An 18,558-nucleotide genomic window follows, 5' to 3' on the forward strand; every position below is an offset into this window, starting at 1 on the left:
TGACAGTATACACATTGTGTCTGAGAGCTGATATCATCTTGATACTCTTCCTGGAAGTTTCTCTTCCGGCTGCTTGAGATGCCTCACATACTCACCACTGTCACCAACACCACCAAAGACAGACACACCTCAAACATCAACAGCAACACACACACATACACGCACCATCACCAACGATACCAACACTTATGGCCACGCACCACCGATAGAGCAATATTTCACTGTTGTACTTCACTTGTCTTAGGGTAGCATAGGTTTATAAGGTTAGTATAGGTTATTTCAACTACATTGCACTATTTCACCTGTCTTAGGTTAGTATAGGTTTATAAGGTTAGTATAGGTTGTTATCTGTATTATATGTATTTAGAGGTTTAAAATACTGTATTGAATATTGTATATTATTGTATATTACAAGGTTTATTTTATTTTAGCTTATCATAGATGTATTCTATGTTCTGTGTACTTGTATGTTATGTTTTGCCATGTTGCTTTGCATTGTCTTGTCCTAAGAATTTCAGTGCCCAGTCTGACCCTGTGTTGTTCTGTGCAACTGACAATAAAAGACTTGAACTTGAACTGCCAACGGCACAGAAAACGACACACACCCATCATAACCACCAACATGCCAAGACACACACATCACCACCACTGACACTATGGCCGACACTGACACACACACACACACACAGTTGGAGCGTCTGAGTCCTGTTGAGAGAGCCCACAGGAGAGAGCACAGCCAGCTGAGTCCTACCCATCCCTGCCTGTGTCTGTGTTGCAGTAACGCAACTGTTTATAGCTTCTTATCACCTCCACAAACCGGGAGATTTCAGTCCACACACATCAAACCACATTCTCTTGCCAGGATTCAAACGGTTTGTTTACTCAAAAGTTACCCAATTAAACCCCAGGAATGACAAGCTTCAGTCGTACCGGAGAGTTTCAAACGATATGTTCTTATCACCTATTGTACTGTGTGTCAGTGGAGAGTCTGCCTTAAGGGCAGATCAGGAGATTACAGGCAGCCAAGTCAGGGAAGCCAAGGGTGTCACATATCTCTGTGATGTCACACATTCCTCCTTGCAAATACACATACCCACACGGAGGCACACACACACACATATACATAGACAGACATACACACGAGGCTTTCTCCCATGTCCTGTATGGGGTCCTTCTCTCACATCCCCATGGGGAATTACAAAGTCAAATAGCTCTACTCACACAAGCACACACAATCAAGCGCAGACGTATTGACAGATAGACACACACACTGACTCATAGACATTTGCACACACATTGAAAGTGGCAAACAAGCAGGCACCTAAACATTACCTCATGCTTCAATTCCTGGCATGGTCAAGCGAATTGCTCATGTGGGCCTCAAGTTACAGGTGTTGACAGGGTTATATGTACAGTAGGCTTATGTGAATTTGTGAAGGGCTCTGAATCAGAGGTTATATTGACCCTGAAATCTAGATACTGTGATGCTTCCTGGAGATAGTTAATGAGCCATTAGGGATCAACTTCTTTCCCAGTATTTCCAGAAAATGTTATCCAATATCTCACTTAGATTCGAGTCGACTTCTATTTGGGGTGGTCTTGAGGTCTGGAGGGCAGAGATAACCGAAGTGTTTGCATGAGGACTGTTGGAGTATGTAGTTTAAAGGAGTACTGTGTTGACCCGGCACGGCAGAGATAACAGGAGTGTTTGGGTGAGGACTGGTAGATCATGCAGTAAATAGGAGGGCTGTGTTGACCTGGCAGGGCAGAAAAGACAGAAGTGTTTGGCTGCTAGGCAGCTAGAAACCATCTGACAGGACTGACTGAGTGTGGCCTCTCTGTTGGCTGGATGCACTGATTATTACAAGATAGTGTTGATGGAGTGTGTGTGTGTGTTTGTGTGTGTGTGTGTGCGTGTGTGCGTGTGTGTATGTGTGTATGTGTGTTTGTGTGTATCACTTGAAGGTGTCGGTGGGGGATTATTGCAGAGACCGTCTGGTATGTGAGCTGTGAGCTCATTTAGTCAAAACAACCTGGTGATGTCATCAAGATTTCAGAGACTGAAGACAATTTCTGCCTTTTTCCTTTTGTTTCTTATTGACCTGACAACTCTCAAAACATCAGATGAAAATAACATCTTGTTCCTGGAAGGTCATTCAGTTGTCCTGGATGTTGTGTCTGTGTTATTTCCTAAAACACACTCGTCATGTGTTTGTCGGAATAGGATGGAAAATGTGTTTTACCTAACCTTAACCCTAACGTGTTTAGAAAGAAAATCTGACTTCATCATCCAGGATGCCTCCCACCCCCTCCACCAGAGCTTTGAGCAACAGTTACCATGTTTACCACCTTGTTTACCATCAAGAAGAAGGTTCAGAATGCCTCTGGATCAAAAGTCATTCCAATGCAATACACTTACACAACTCATGCTACTGACACATCACACACACTCCGCCTTCAATCAAAAGAAAACATTTTGAACATGGCAATATATTGGACAATAAAGCTTTTTGAATCTTGAATCTTTTAGTATGTTGGTGCCTCACAGTGTGTGAACGTCCTTTCTCAGCAAGGCTCTACTTTGTCAATGTTTAAGTCTAGTTGAGTGGATCTATGATCAGCTGGACTGTTAGTCTGCTATGATGTTAACTGTGCAACCCAGGGGTCACAACAAAGACAGCATCGTCCAGCCTAGGTCATGCTCTGGAACGACTACTTTCAAAGATAAGGACAGAATAGGCCATTGAATCAAATAACGTGACCGATCACACTTTCAAAGGACAGTTGATCGTGTAACACACTTCATTTGTTTATCTACCTACTAAAGGTCATGTAAACTTGGTAGTATTTTCAGTGCATTCATCTGAAACTGAGAATAGCCTGTTAGCATGTTTATTGATTAGCCATGCCAATGCTAATACACACACATGAAGAGTGTCTGTGTACTGTAGTAATGTCTGTGTCCTGTAAAATCATAAGACTACAGGAATAAAGGCTGGAATTCATAACTGAACATTCCTATTTCTCCATACAAGCTCTGCATGGTACTGTGTATGAGGGGGGATGTGTATTTGTCCACATCTGAGCCATGCAAACTAAGGAATGTGTATGTGTGCTTGGCCTGACACGGCTCAACCCAGTTACCCTGCAGTGGGTTGGTACCCCCTGCCATCTCTAACAGACAGACAGTGGGTCATTGACACACACTCACACACACACACACACAGACACACACCAGCTGATACACTGGTGTTTACTAGGGTTTTTACGGTGGCAACATCCTATCCTTAGTGTGTGCAGTGGAAACCTGTGTGTGCATGTGTGGGTGGGTGTGTTTGTGTTGACCTTGGCTCAGTGAAAGAGATCTTGCTGTCTTTAAACAGCCCTCTACCATTTGAAAGAAAGGCAGGGCCAAGGAAAGGAAGTCATTTTCCAGCATGTTTATCCAAAACACTGAGACACACACAAACACACACACACCCACACACTCACACACACACTCACACACTCACACACACACACACTCACACACACACACACATACATATTTCCTCATGACTTATCCAGACATGGCAATGTTATTCTGCCCCGCTGACGAACACAAGGACTCTGTCTAGATGTTGTTTTTGTTGTGAAACGTGACTACTTCAAATGTAGGTCTCCCTCCTATCTCTCAGATGTTGGTGTGACTGCCTCGTGGGTGCAGAATGATGAGCAGGGTCTGAGAAAACACTGAAATATGCACACACACACAGGTCGAACACACACACACAGATTGAACACACACACACACAGATTGAACACACACACAGTCACACACCTCGGCAGGATGGCAGTTTAAAAATACCGATGTTATTGCAGACTGCAAGGGAGTCACCAATGCAGAGCTGTTACATATTCATGAGGGAATTCAAACATTCACACTGTGGAGGCGGGCCAAGTCATCAGACACCTTGTAAACAGCCTAATAAAACTGAACACAGACAGCCATCACTGCACAGAAGGACGGGGCAGTATCCTTTGTGAATCAGCCAGAGCCTTTGTGTGTGCAGAAAAATGATGACAGCCATCTGGACCTCTGGGCTTATTCAACTGTTAATGCCATGACACACACACACACACCTTGTACACACACACACTTTCCCAGTTGAAAAGTCTCTCCAGAGAGCATGCCAACATCTAGGAAGAGCTCTCAAGGCAGAGAAACAGAAACAGAAAGAGAGAAGGAGAAGACAGGGGGGGGAAAGGATATTCATGAATCAGTTTAGCTATCCTGCTCTATCCTGCTCTTTATCCCTATGGCAAAAACTCTTCAACAACCGTTGGAGAGAGAGAGAGGGTGAGAGAGAGAAATGGAAAGAGACAGAAAGAAAATATGAAGGTTAATAAAATGGAATGTGATAGCTAGGGAAGGCAAGTAAAACGGAGGCCATGTCTAAGCTCACAGGGAGCTGAACATCAAAGGAGCGATGAGCCGGCTAGTCATGCAGCAATGTGACACACACACGCACACACACAGCTGGTAGAGTGGGGGGGGGGGGGGGGGGGGAGGCAGGGAGGCTGGGAAACAGAGGGCTTCCTCAGACCCAGAGCACAGTGTCAAAGCTGCAGAGAAAAAAGTCTCCACATATCCCAATACAGGATGTGAGCTTGAATGTGCTGGATCCAGACGCCCCAGATTTTGCTGAAACACTGACCGAAACCCAGAAGAGCGTGTGCTCATGCATTCCCTTGTGAGTGTGCGATGTGGTCACGTCTACTCATGTGTGTGCATGTGGCACGCGTAGACGCGCGAGCGTGTGCGTGCGTCCTCGCTGGCTCTCATTCTTGCGTTCTCTGGGGTTTTCAGGCCTGCAATATCTCATTGTCCTTCTTTTGTCCCCCCCTGCTTTGTCCCTGTAAAGGTTAGCCACTAAAAAAGCAACGGCTAGCTGCTACCACAGCACGCTGGGTTTTGTGTGATGCCCACGCCTGGACAATATGAGCTGAGTCCAGCCTACAGAACCACTAGAAGTCCTGGACAAAGAAGAGATGGGACCACTAATCGTCCGCTGTGTCGGGACAAAGAGGGCTGAGTAGTGACACACGCGTGCCCCCCCCCCCCCCAAAACCACCCTGAGCCACCACCGCTCCTCTATCTCTGCTGCACTGGGCCTCTCCCCTTTGCACTGCTGGGCCAGCACATCCTGCTTCCAACGTCGCTCTGTGGCACCCCCTCTCTCTCTTTTCTCTCTTCACAAGCAGCGCTTGGGGCAGCCACCGAGCGATGGGCTTTCCTCCTCTGTTTGAAAATGGCGACTCCAGACACGTATGGCGTGAGAGTGCGGGTACGCGCGTGCGGGAGCACGTGACCGCGCGCGCGCGCGTGTGTGTGTGGCTTTTGTTCGGCGCGCGCGAGGGAGCACGAGAGAGACAAAAAGATGAACTGGAGAAGAAGATTAACAATGCACACGGTCACTCTGGTGCAGACCTTGAGTCTGGCTGCTTCGTGCCATGTCAAACTAGGGGGGCAGGTCTCCAGAGGTCTAGTCAAGGCACCCCATCGCATGCCTGGATCAGAGCAAACACATCAAGTGAAATAGTATTGGTTCACAGCAGAGGGGTATGGCCTGGCAGACTAATCTCATGTTCAAGTTGCCAAACAATACAAGTTCACAAACACATGCAAGCACACACACACACACGCACACTAGTACTGTATTAGAAAAGGAGTGTTTTGGCTCTTAGTCATGTGCATGATCGAGAATCCCTGTTTGTTGGGGAATTGAATCAGAATAACAGTTGTCATAAGTAACTTATTACAGATGTACTGGCCTCAATGTGATTTAATCACAAACCTTCATTTGATTTCGTCCTTTCTTTCCCTCTCTCTACAAACTCCATTCCACTGACTGCCACCCCTCACCCCCCCCCCCCCCCCCCCCCCCCGTCTTGCAAATGTCTGTTTCCTGTCTAAAAGACACAATAAGCCTTTCTCCCAGTGACAAATGAGCAGAGTGAATCAGTAACAGGTGAATAAATCACCAGATAGTTGAATGGAACACTGCTCTCACCTGAACTGCCCGGATTTCCTCTCTATCCACCCTGCCTCAACCTTTTCTTACCCTCAATACATCTCCCGATAGCCTACATCTTCCAATTTCTTGCTCGCTCTCTTTCTCCTCTGTTTCTTGGCTTAACACTAAGAGAAAACAGGATTAAAACCAGCCAATGTGTGAAATCACATCCTCCATTCGATGTATTTCTACCTGCCGTCGTGGCCCCTTCCCCTACCCCTGGTATGTTCCCCCTGAGGCTGTTTCTCCTGTCCTGGAGCACCACGCCCTCGCGTGTCCTTTTCTGACTCATGTGAGGTTGGCTTCAGTCTTCATGTCTGGAGTTGGCCGTGTGCTGGTTCAGATTAGATGCATTCCTCTCTGTCACCCAGACAGGCTCAACAACACTGTCAGCTCCGGCTACCATTACAAAAACACACTTCAACTGTCATTGAGTCTACTGTTGCCTTCTATCTCATAGCTTTGTCAACAACTGTGTCAGTCAGCGCGAAACTGTTGTTGGGTCATTACAGTAAAGGCGTGACTGTGTGTGTGTGTGTGAACAGTAAGTGTGTGTCCTTAGTGCCTAGATGGTGTCTATCCACTAACAGAGCTGTCTTAGGATCCACAGTCTCTGGAAACCCGAGGGCAGACCAGGAACTGTACTCCTAAATCTCATGCATCTCTCTTTCTAAGTCGAAAGAAATCTTTCAAGCTTTCCCATAGACGTACATAATAGAATGGGTTTACGTCGTCCCTTAAAGGGTCCATGGGCCGCGATTGTGGTTTAGAGGCATTGTTTATAAGTACAGAGCCAGGAATCCACAACATTGGCCTTTCAGAGGTACCAGAGAGGGACGGATGGATGGATGGAGGTGGAAAGGAGGTGGGGGGGTGGGCAACACTCCAGGGTGCTGGGTCTCTGACGGTTTGCGTGGCCTACTTTCCACTTCTGACCTAAATATGCTATGGAGCTTCTCCTTCGCCATCCGCTTCATCCGAGTTGTGTGTGTGTGTGTGTGTGTGTGTGTGTGTGTGTGTGTGTGTGAAAGAGAGAGAAACAGACATTCAGCCAGCCAGACAGACAGAGACAGACAGACGGAGACAAACACAGGGAGAGAGAAATAAATATACACTCTTGATTCCACCTCCAGCCGTGCGGAAGACTTTGAATAAATAAACAAATTCTCCAACCTTTTTACTTTGGTCTGAATAAGAATGTTACTTGATGTGTATGCTCTCCTTCCCATAGACTTAAAGTCCTGAACCCCGGCACTTGACAGGTACCTTGCAGTGAAATTAGAATGGCATAAGACTCAAGGCTTAGAATAGGTTCTTTCCTTCCGGATCTTAATCTATGGCGAAGGGCTGACTTCAATAGTAGCTTAACAGCACTTGATAGACTGTGGTACAACTGACAGTGGCAGACATTGTTCTCCACCTTTGTCCCTCCTGTTACTGTATCAACTCGCTTCACCTTCTGGAAAACGCCAATGAGCTCACAACAGATCTGCTATGATGATTATTGTCATTGAACAACCAACCCACCCAATAACCCCCGGCTTCAAAACAAAAGTTTCAAATCCAAAGTCACTATGTGTTAGATACACTACTGTAGGTGTAGCTCAGTGCAAGAGGGGAGGCTCATGTCACCAATGTCGGATGATTATATCCTAAAAAAGAAAAGAGAAATCTTGCAGACTATATTTGAGACCAGTCTGGTTGAACTGAAGACAGCAAAGCAAAGCGGCAGAGAGAGAGAGAGAGAGAGAGAGAGAGAGAGAGAGAGAGAGAGAGAGAGAGAGAGAGAGAAAGAGAGAGACAGAGAGAGAGAGAGACAGAGAGAGAGAGAGAGAGAGAGAGAGAGAGAGAGAGAGAGAGAGAGAGAGAGAGAGAGAGAGAGATCCAGATCCAGAGCCTGAGGCTAGTATAGAAAAGCAGAAAGAACAGGAGGCTTTCCCAGAGAAGGTGACACAAGGCAGGCTCACAAAAGCAGTGGAAATACAACTTGTTCAATGTCACACATCTTTTAGAAAAACAGGATGGTTGCGTAGACAATGTGTGTGTGTTCTGTGTTAAGTGTAGGTTCAGGCTTACGTCTATGAGTGACATTTTAAATTACATGTGAATCACTAGAGCCTTGGCCTCCCAGAGCAATTACTATAGTATTGAGGCCAGAGAGAGAGAGAGAGAGAGAGAGAGAGAGAGAGAGAGAGAGAGAGAGAGAGAGAGAGAGAGAGAGAGAGAGAGAGAGAGAGAGAGAGAGAGAGAGAGAGAGAGGAGAGAGAGAGAGAGAGAGAGAGAGAGAGAGAGAGAGAGAGAGAGTGTGAGAGAGAGAGAGAGAGAGAGAGAGAGAGAGAGAGAGAGAGAGAGAGAGAGAGAGACAGGGAGAGAGAGAGAGAGAGAGAAAGGGAGAGAGAGCAGCTTGTTTGGATTTAATGAGTGTAAACCCAGAGACCTACATTGGCACACTAGCTACTCTGTTCGTCTGACCTTCACACCCAAGCATCCCCCTCCGCCTTTGCCTCACATTACCTGGATTCATAGCTCACGTTTCAGGTGGTCGGGGGCACTTGTTTTGCTTGCACCAACTACTATTTAACTTCCTCTCACGTTGAGGTTGAAAACCAACGCCTGATTACTGTAAGGTGGCTTGAAGAGTACTTAAAACATTGGAGGTAAACAGACCTGAATCTGTGTCAAATATTCTCCCTGTTCCCTGCTGCAGGTGCCAGTAGGATAGGGCTACTGGTACAATTACACACAACAATCTGTGTCTTGTTATAACAGTTGCAAATCCCTGCCTCGAGATTGAGCCTGATTCCAGCGAGAAAGGTTTAGACCAGGTTTAACAACAAAGAGAGGCAGCATCAAAGGGCCTGACCCCTTTCAGTCACCAGCCGCAACAAAGGCAGGGCACTGCAGAGTGAAAGGAGACGCCCCTACACCCAAGGTTAGGTTACAGTCACGCCTGTTATGTGACTCCTTAGGATGCTGTGAACCATACAGTTACATCAACCCTTTCCAGTCTAACTAACTAGACTAATCTACAGGATGATGTAATTCATTGTGCGATATGTGTGTGCGATATGTGTGTGTGTGTGTGTAGTGTAGTGTGTTGACTCATCGGCATGCTGCTCAAGTAGCAGGGCTGAGATGTGCCTGAGTAGGATGAGAGATGCAGTCATCCCACAGGTGCAGGTACTGTGGGGGCCTTCTGCTCTGCTTTACTATGCGCATGTGGCTAAAAAAAGACTGCCTTCCATGTGGTTCACTTGAGACATACACCAGAGAGACACATCACAAAGACACACATACACTTCCACACACACACAAGCACACACACACACACATGCAGGAATCATGTGGTGGTTATGTCAGGACAACGCACTGCTTTGGCTGCAGTCCTTCCATTCTGTCGCACACACCCTAGATGGAGTTGCTAGGCAACCACTCTTATCATCACCCCCAGTATAGTTAGGCTGATTGCTACAATGCTGTGGCCCGATTCTCTGCCTCTCTCCCTCTTTTTCTAGTCCCCTCCTCATTTTCCTCCTTGTCACTTAGATTCTGTCCATCTGTGTGCATTCTTTCTACCGTTTCAAATAGATTGAGAATACAGTTTTAGGCATTGTGTATTCACTTTCATCTTTTAGATATACCAGTTCAATATATAACATTTTAAACTTCAAACATGAAATGTGATGATCCAATTAATTCTTAATAAAGAAACATTCAACATACTGTTCAAGTTTTTGGGCCGACTTTATTATCACGTGACCTATGATTTTTGCCATATTTTTCAATCATTGGCCACACAAGAATTGGCAGTCCAAATATCAAACAAAATCATCAATGAGAAAAGTGCAGAATGTGTTGACAAAGAATTACAAGTATTTTCTTTTTAAAACGAAGATTGATCTGAGATAATACAAAATAAAAAAAGGTTTACCATTCGGCGCGTGCCCCTGCTCTATGGAAGGCAGCGCACATCCTTCCAAGCGCGCGACAGCAGGTGCAGAGGAGTGGGGTTCTGGCGGCATCATTAGCTTACTGCATCAAAACAAAGCGGAATACATAATTTTTCATAAAGAATAACACTCTCAGAAGATGGTAGCAAAACAAAGGATCCGCATGGCAAACGAAAAACACAGCAAAAACATCACACAGAGAGGCAACGTTGCAAAGACGCTGGTGAGACGAGGCTTTTCTTGGCAGGATAAGCCCCTTCATCGCTGGAGAGGGATGCATACATGACAGATGTTTCTGAATGATTGCTGTTAACGATTGCATGTTTCCAATAACACATATCACTTTCATTTGTATTCATTCTTAAGGCTAACCTACCTCGTTAAATATCCTGCATGGTGATTGACAGGGCTATCTGTAACAGCGCATCTGGCCAAACCTTGCATGCTGTAACCTCTTTAGTTCCCTCTAGATTTAATAGGCTGTTGTTTGAAGTCAGTCATATATATCAAATAACAACAACAGTTTAATAAATGTAGAATCAAGTCTAGTCCGTTATTCATGGTCTCTGCCCTCCTACGTAACGGCAACCCATTATCAAAATACCGGTGTTCCATGCATAGTAGTGCCACAACCTATGTTGACATGCCGGTTGGCGATATGTTGAACATTAGCGACTCGAATCCTGTCTTTAGCCTACTTCAGAGCCTAGTTTCCCACTGTTAAGCTTTCGTCTCGTCAATGATTAAGCAGAGGTAGGAGTCAAGACATGAGCTAACCAGACAGACTGGGTTATAGGATACCGGGAAGTACATACTGTATGTGGCAGGTGCGGTGTACCTTGACTCTTTGGTGTAACTGTCCACCGCTGTAACCAAGGGCCCACAGAACAGGTGGTGGTAGGATCATCATACGTGTTATCACTCAGGAATGTGATATTTCAGTGAGCCCAGAGGAGCAGTAACCTTTTTCTCTGGCTCTGTTGTTGCAGAGTGTGCGCTGGAGTTTCAACCTGTTATGAGTTACCTATCATGAAGGATTATGTATTACATAGCAGACTCTTATCCAAGGGGGTTCCCTTGGTGAAGGCATATTGCTTCTCATTGTGTGTTCCTGATGCATGCAGCTATTAAAGCATCCCATGCCCTGTATATTTTGGATCATGTTTGTATCAACAATGGAACCACATCAGCGTAGAGTTTTGATCCAGAGGTATGACATCATTCTGACCACATGCTTGGTTGCGGTTTTGACAGTCGGTCTCGTGTTGGTCTAGACTGCAGAGGCAAGGTTTTCCCTCTCGTGTTTTCCATGTGAGCTACTGTATGTTCATGTGCTGAGAGGACAGGCTTCAGGACATGCCGACGCTGCAGATCTCAGGGTATCATTAGACCCATTTAGGCTTCTCAGGTTTCCGTGGTCTTTTCACAGTCCACAGGAAAGAACAGGAGAACAGGCCTAAACCTAACTTGTGACCTTGGTATGTCTGACTCCCCACATGTTGTATACTGTATGTTCAGAGTTTTAGTGTGTGGTGACAGTGGAGTCTGTTTATCCGTCACTCCCCTTACCCCTCAAGGGTCTTATTTCTTCTGAATTGTTTGTTCTTGGGAGCTTGTGAAACCTGGTCACACAGCACACACTCCAACCAAAATGTGCATGTCGATCTGGGTGTTTATAGATGATTGCATAAAGATTGTGTAAAACGAATGACACATTATTAAACCAGGCCCAAACTGTGTACACACTGTCCCCACTAGATAGAGAGATGAATGAAATGAAGAATATGAAAAGCATGGTGACCGCTGTGATCTGCTGTTCCCACAGCGACCACAGGAAGAGAAGTATCCAGTCGGGCCTTGGCTTCTGGCTCTCTTCGTCTTTGTTGTCTGTGGATCAGGTAAACACAATATGAAAGACATGTCAACGATATATAGACCGTAGAATACTAAAAGTATAACTAATATATCTCAGTGACAAACATGCTGTTTCATTACCTGAGAGATACATGTAACTATCAAATGTGTGTCATATATACACTGAATTGTATTTATTTACAGACTACAAATCCATTTTGCACTGTCCATTTTGTATTCCCGTGTGACTCAGACTATAGAAAGTTGCCAGGCTGTTGAGGACATGTTCATTCATCACCATGGCACCAGTACAGTTCTTACACACTCACCTATTGTCCTCCTCGGGAAGTCGGAAGTGGTTCTTGTATGTATGTAACTCCTCTTTCTCTCCTATTTTCTCTCAGCCATCTTCCAGATCATCCAGAGTATCCGGATGGGAATGTAAACCAGAGGACCCACTCCAGAGTATATCTCCTCCGTAAAATCCTCCTCACCCAGTCTGGGGTAGTTGGTCACCACAAGCCCCACCACGAGTCCTTTACAGGCCAGGCTAGCCAGAAACACGGACAACTTTGCAGACCCGGAGCAAACTCGCTGAATCTGTCTGACAACTCTGCTCCTGTATCCCTCCTTCCATCCTCACCCTTTCCTCTATCCTTATCCCTCCTTCCATCCTTACCCTTTCCTCTATCCTTATCTCTCCCTTGCTCCGTGTTTACAGTGTCCTGGGACTGATTTTTCTACTCACTGGCTGAACCTCACTGGCTGGACTTTCCCCCAACAGTGTCTTCGCACTTGTGTGTTTGTCTGCATTTCTCTGTGTGTGTGTGTGTGTGGTCGATTACGTGACTCCTGCTGACAATGTACCATAGTACTTTGTTTCTAAATTTATCTGTGTTGCGTGAGAACTTTTTTCAAATAAATGTGAAGAGCGTTCGGGAAGTGTCTGGTATCAGTTCCACTTTTGAATGAGCTATCCCCAAATGTGTCCAACATACTCACATTCAGCCCACCACAGACAGAAGGATTTCTAAAAGATTGTTTTCAGTGTGTTTACTGCCTAAGAACCATTCTCCAGATGAGATCAAGTCGAGTGTCAAGTATCTGCATTCCTCACTTTTAGATGGATGCAAAGCATAATGTCAAGCTACAACTTCTCTGACCAAGATAACATGGACATAACCTCATAACATCCCCCTTTTCTAACCCTAACTAATCTGGCAAATCTGATGTTATTCCATGAACTCTGATACGCTGCTGTCACCTATCAACCTCACACGAGAGGTTTGGGGGTGTTATACAATACTGTATAGGCAGGGGCCCCGTTAGGAATTTTGGGCCCCATGAAGACGAAAAAGGTTTATCATTCATATTAGTTTTTCAAATTTTTGGGGCCCCTGTCAGTCAGGGGCCATTGGAATTGTCCTAACTTCCCCCCCCTATACGCCACCCCTGTGTATAGGATACAATCCTACAGAACAGTGTTGACACACATCTGTGATCTCCATTGAAATAATGAATCCATTACATCAGTCAAGTTCAGTTGTCATTGATCCTTAACCTATGGATCAGTCCTTCGCTCACTTCTCATAGATTATGTTAGAACTCCCGAGTTCTGCTGACTCAGACTCTTCCTAGTTTCTGCAGTAGCTTTTCTATCGTCTGCAGTTTGAGAGCTTCCTAGTGTGCCTGACCCCTCCACACCATAACTACCATCTGGATCTTTCTGTGGGAGATAAGACAAATACATAGCCTTATCTTGAATGGCAAATTCCATCTGCTTAGTTCGGGATGGCCATGAAGGTGGATTACACAACACTGAACCATGACAGCAGAGATAACAGCAATGTGAACATAACTAATGGTTCTGACATAATAATATGAACTTCTGAGCAAAAATCAAATGTGAACTTACATAATGTCAATAGAGTTTAATCTTGCTGATGTATGACAGAGCATTTTTGGGTGATGATGAAATGGTCCAATAGATGATATCTTTATAACTGATCCTTCTCAATTGATAATCTGATCAAGCCCACATTCTCCACAACACATGGCAACACAGTGGGAACCAGCATGATGATACACATGACCGCCACTGTAGAAACGGTCAGGTGACAGAGAAAAATCAGCCAATCACTTAAGCTAAATGCACATAAGCCCACCTCTGTGAAGGCATGGATACCAACGGAGAGTTGGATCTCCTGATCCTTCATTCACAACACAAACAAAGAGCGGTATATTAAACAGAAGATAGGGAACGAGGGTTATTATTACTCCTTTAACATGTTTTATTTGAAGTTGTGCAGTGCAACTGTCAAGTGCAATTGTTTTATGTATGTTACAACTTTATCAGGTTTGAGGAAACATGCACAGAAACATGAGCATACAACTGATACATAGAATGCAAAAACTCCATCGCAGTTTCTTTTTATGATGTTCAGAGTAAAGTGTTAAGTTAAAGATTTGATCACCCGGTAGTACTTCACTGTCAAATAATGAAAAAAAGTTAAGAAAGAAAAAAAAAAGCTAGGATGCAATACTTCAAAATAAATTCAAGTGAACAATGGTTTTACAGTAAAGAGTTATTCTTGCAGCAAGTCATACGGTTGTCTGTCTTGTGTTCTGTCAGGTGATTATCCTACACTCCTGTGAAACTCCATAGTCCTGAATTACAGCTTTAAAAATGGGCTGTACAATTCAACAAGGCCAGCCCATTACTAGCTTCCCTCTCAATTTGTACAACCTAAATAGCATCAGTTTTATTCCTCTTGATATCACTATTTTACACTGTACTTACACTAAATATACAGAAATATACATCATACGCCCATTGACTCCCCTTTGAAAATGCAGCTTAGCCCTATATCTCAACCCCCCGTATATTTGAACATGCCACAATGGGAGAAGAGAAGCATACAGGATGGGCTTAAGAAGGGCAAGAATAACAGGGCTCAAACTTAAATACTGAAAAATAGAATCAACTCTCTCTTGCTGCTTTTGACTGAAGCACGTTTTTTCCTCCCTTCAACCCCACAGTAAAAATGATGACGTCAATGCAAGTGATGAGAACCCCCTTTGCACTCCAGCCCCCGTCCCCGTCCCCGTCCCCCGTCCCCTCTTGCCCCATGCCAGATGGGGACTCACGTTTTATGATGATAATCCTGGTCATTCTTTACTTAGTCACTACGCGAGGTTCTCTCTTCCTCGCCCCTTCCTCCGTAAATCCGCCTTTGTTTCCCTCTGTCTCTCTAAAGCTCCTGGCCCGGGGATAAAACCCCTGTATGTACACTGCGGCGTTCTGCAAAGCGTGGTGACAACACAAGCCAATACAATCCTCACCACCCCCACCCCACTACTGAAGTACAAGCACAATCACTTCGAATCCATTGACACCGGCACAGTGATACTTTTTTTTTTTTCCTGGAGAAATGTCCACCTGTCTGGTTTGCTTTCTTTACCACCGTCAGACAAATCGGCAACAATTCACGTCCATGAATTTATCTGGCAAAGTTCATTCTCTGTTAACAGGACTCCTATCTCCTGTCTTCGCTCTCAGATTGTCCTTGATAGCGTGTTTAAAGCTTTGCATGACGATCCTCCCCCCCCCCCTCGTTCTGTTCATCTGGAGAGTTAAACATGTGCAAATTCTTGTCTTAACAGCGTAGGCTCCTGCTGTGGTAGCAGGCTAGCTCTGCAGCGATAGCAGGTCTGTCTGTCAGTCAGTCTGTAAATGTGGACCACCCCTCTCCAAGGAGGTGAAGGGTTGTGCTACGCAGAAGGCCCAGAGTTGTGTGATGCAGGCTGGGCCGGGCCACTGGGCTGTGGCACCGGCGCCTGTGTGGGGGCTGGGGGCGAGCCTGTCTGGACCTGGGCCTGGAATTGGGCCATCTGCTCTGGGCTGGCCAGCTTCTTCAGTAGAGTGTTTTCCTGCTCCAGCTGCGAGTTCCTCTCAATCAGCTCCTTGATCTGCTCCTTGAGCACTTCCACCTCCTCACGCACTGCATACATCAGGTGGCTCTTCACCAGGTCCTAAAAAGACACACACACGTTTTAGTTTACTATTGCCAATTAGTTTACTATTGTACTCGTGTAACTGAAATCACTTTACTGACAATTAAGGGATTTAGATCAATTATATCATTCAAAAGGTCTAAAGACATTCTATGTGTTCTATGAAAACATTTCTGTAACATGTAACCATTTCGGGGCCTTAACACTACAATTACAGATTGTTTTTCTTTCAGTTGCATTGTGACAAACTTATTTCTAGATAACAAATCAGTAGATTCTAGAATGTATATTCCCCATGTGCCTATTTCCCATTCCCCGGACGCTAAAACGAAAACGTCACAGTAAACCGACAAAATGGCCGGCCCACATTTATATGGCCAATCACAGACCGAGATATTTATATCCAGGTGTCAAAGCGTTTTAGTTTGCCTAGCAACAGAGCAAAGGAACAACATTGCGTGAGCGCATTTAGGCACAGTTCCAGTGACTAGAATTCTGTAGAATAAAGTTGATATTACAGACGCTAGCTTTAATTTCAAACTTGCTAACTCATTTACTTACACAACAAACGACTCACTCGTTGTGAAATCAAAACAAAGTGTTAAAATTAGTAGAATGAGTTATAATATTATAAACTATTCAGCGATGCATATAGCCTACTTCACGCGCACAATTCATACATTATGACCAATGTATTGAGCACGACACACTTGACCAAATAGCAAAGTAACTTTTAAAATCTAGAACTAGAATGTAAGTGTCTAAGACAGCCTAGTCGAGGCCCTGCTATACATTAAGTGGCCGACTGAGCAGGTTATGTAACCCATTCATTCTCTACAAACTGATGCAATCATTTGAAGGCATAATTATTTGAGGGACAATATGTAGGCTACTCTAAGAATAATGTTACAAACGTGAAAAGTGGTATGGTCTAATAGCCGTGCGGGTGAAAAACGTACGAATAGACGACACGATTTAACTTACCATTGCCTGTTCGATTTTGTTGTCTATGGCCACAACACTGGCACCCGACGAACTGTAAATGAACAAAAAAAGTAGCCGTTTAGCATACTCAAAACAATTAAGAATTTAAAACCGATAGGGCATAATAAAACAGATTTAATGTAGTGTATTACACTTCAGATTCAACATAAAGCACACATCTAAGGGTTGTTTTGTAAGCTGCACACAGCATCCATCGAAACTGCGGTTGACAGCAAAACCAACGACCCACCACATTTTTCTTTCGAATCGTAATGGCAACTTAAGAGCCTTATATTTTACAATTAAATACATTGTATGAAATCTCTATCACAGACACAAAAACATTCATCATCCACAACAAGTACCAGGCTATCGCAACAAAATACGAGCAACATAAACGACACCGACTTTGTCGATTGCATTTTCAAGAAACCATTCGAATTTACCTATTGTCGAGAAGGACTGGCGAACTCTCTGTTCCCAGTAAAGAAGACAAAAACGATATGGAAAAATGTCTCAACTGGCAAACACCAAGATCCATCGCCACTGAATAACACGGAGTATTCATGCTATACCATCCGTAAAAGAAAAAACTAAACAGGATAATCCAAACAGAATCTCCACTGGACAGCCCTATATCAAAAATGTTTTCAATAGACCATTGGTTTTTAGTTGAGGTATATAGGCACTTGGTGTTCCGTCAGTGGACCTGCTGTCCCGCGGAGTCTGTGCATCAACCACCGCAGCACAAACAATATCCAAGGTCAGCTCATCTAAGCTCTGCTAAAATTCTGCAGCCTGGGACAATCGCATAATTTATTTAAGACAAACACTTCGAGACTGCATCCTATAGGTTGAGGAAGTAAGAGATTTGCCTAAAATATGTGGGAACGCCCCAGCCTTCGCCTCAGCCGACATTATTAGAATAAATTATTCAAGAAAGGGAGGGGAGGCAGTAAAACGAAAACCGGGAAAAACCGGATGAGATTGGAAGAAGCAACACTGCATTTCTTTCAAGAAAAATAGAAAATAGAATCGCTGTTTATTAACTATCTCTGCCGCAGAAGAGAGAACAATGGAATCAATATACCAATATAATAACATAAACAACCCTTTTTATTACAGTTAGCCATTTAAAAAATCTGTATAACTGAGCACGGTCGAACACATATGCTTTAGTTTATAGTATAACAAGTGCACTTAAAAAAAAACTTTATTTGCGTGCAGGTTAAAATAAAATAGGCTATTTGGTACGGAAAATGTCTAAATTCAGGGATTTCGCGTCTCGCCACCACCCCCTAGTGGCCAGTCTATCAATACGGAAACCCCTTTATCAGACAAGTAGGACCTCGTTCCACCTATTCAATGGACAAATTAAATTCAGAAACGAATTTAACGACACATAACTGTACCACAAATGGCAGCACATCATTTCCCCAAGAATGTCAATTTCATAAGTATGTTTATCAGGGTGTGTTTTTTTTAAGCCGAAGGCATGTTGAGATTTGTCTTAATCACCAGACCAGGACAGAGGGAATGGGACATTAACCAACTTCACGTGAAGGGAGACGCAATCACAGCAAGCTTCACATTACTGGAGGGGACGTATTTGCTGAGAGGATTAACAGAAATGAAACCAGAAGAACTAGGACTACATTTAAGGTTAACAAAAGGTATATTGAACGCAATGAAAACATGGA

At 44.3% G+C, this 18,558-nt stretch overlaps 2 protein-coding genes across 4 annotated transcripts in view; one reads left to right on the plus strand and one right to left on the minus strand.

Annotated features, from left to right (window-relative positions):
* Positions 1 to 9,874: 9,874 nt before the first annotated feature.
* serp2 (stress-associated endoplasmic reticulum protein family member 2) lies at positions 9,875 to 12,796 on the plus strand. The gene is made up of 3 exons (XM_047047270.1): positions 9,875 to 10,229; positions 11,832 to 11,904; positions 12,265 to 12,796. Exons 1-3 carry the CDS (start codon positions 10,146 to 10,148, stop codon positions 12,303 to 12,305), a joined length of 198 nt encoding a protein of 65 aa, XP_046903226.1. The 5' UTR covers positions 9,875 to 10,145; the 3' UTR covers positions 12,306 to 12,796.
* A 1,854-nt stretch (positions 12,797 to 14,650) lies between these two features.
* tsc22d1 (TSC22 domain family, member 1) overlaps positions 14,651 to 18,558 on the minus strand; it is a 29,637-nt gene continuing 25,729 nt past the window's right edge. For 2 of the 3 annotated variants that reach the window (XM_047046361.1, XM_047046363.1), the window contains exons 2-3: positions 16,859 to 16,910; positions 14,651 to 15,892 (exon numbers count right to left, since the gene is read on the minus strand). In XM_047046361.1, coding sequence (XP_046902317.1) covers positions 15,632 to 15,892; positions 16,859 to 16,910 — 313 coding nt within the window. In that variant the 3' untranslated portion in view covers positions 14,651 to 15,631. Of the gene's footprint in view, positions 15,893 to 16,858; positions 16,911 to 17,304; positions 17,670 to 18,558 lie in introns of those variants that run through there. The other variant, XM_047046362.1, reaches the window with a different exon arrangement.

Source organism: Hypomesus transpacificus, chromosome 23 (assembly GCF_021917145.1).
Source record: "Hypomesus transpacificus isolate Combined female chromosome 23, fHypTra1, whole genome shotgun sequence".
NCBI classification, from domain to species: Eukaryota; Metazoa; Chordata; class Actinopteri; order Osmeriformes; family Osmeridae; genus Hypomesus; species Hypomesus transpacificus.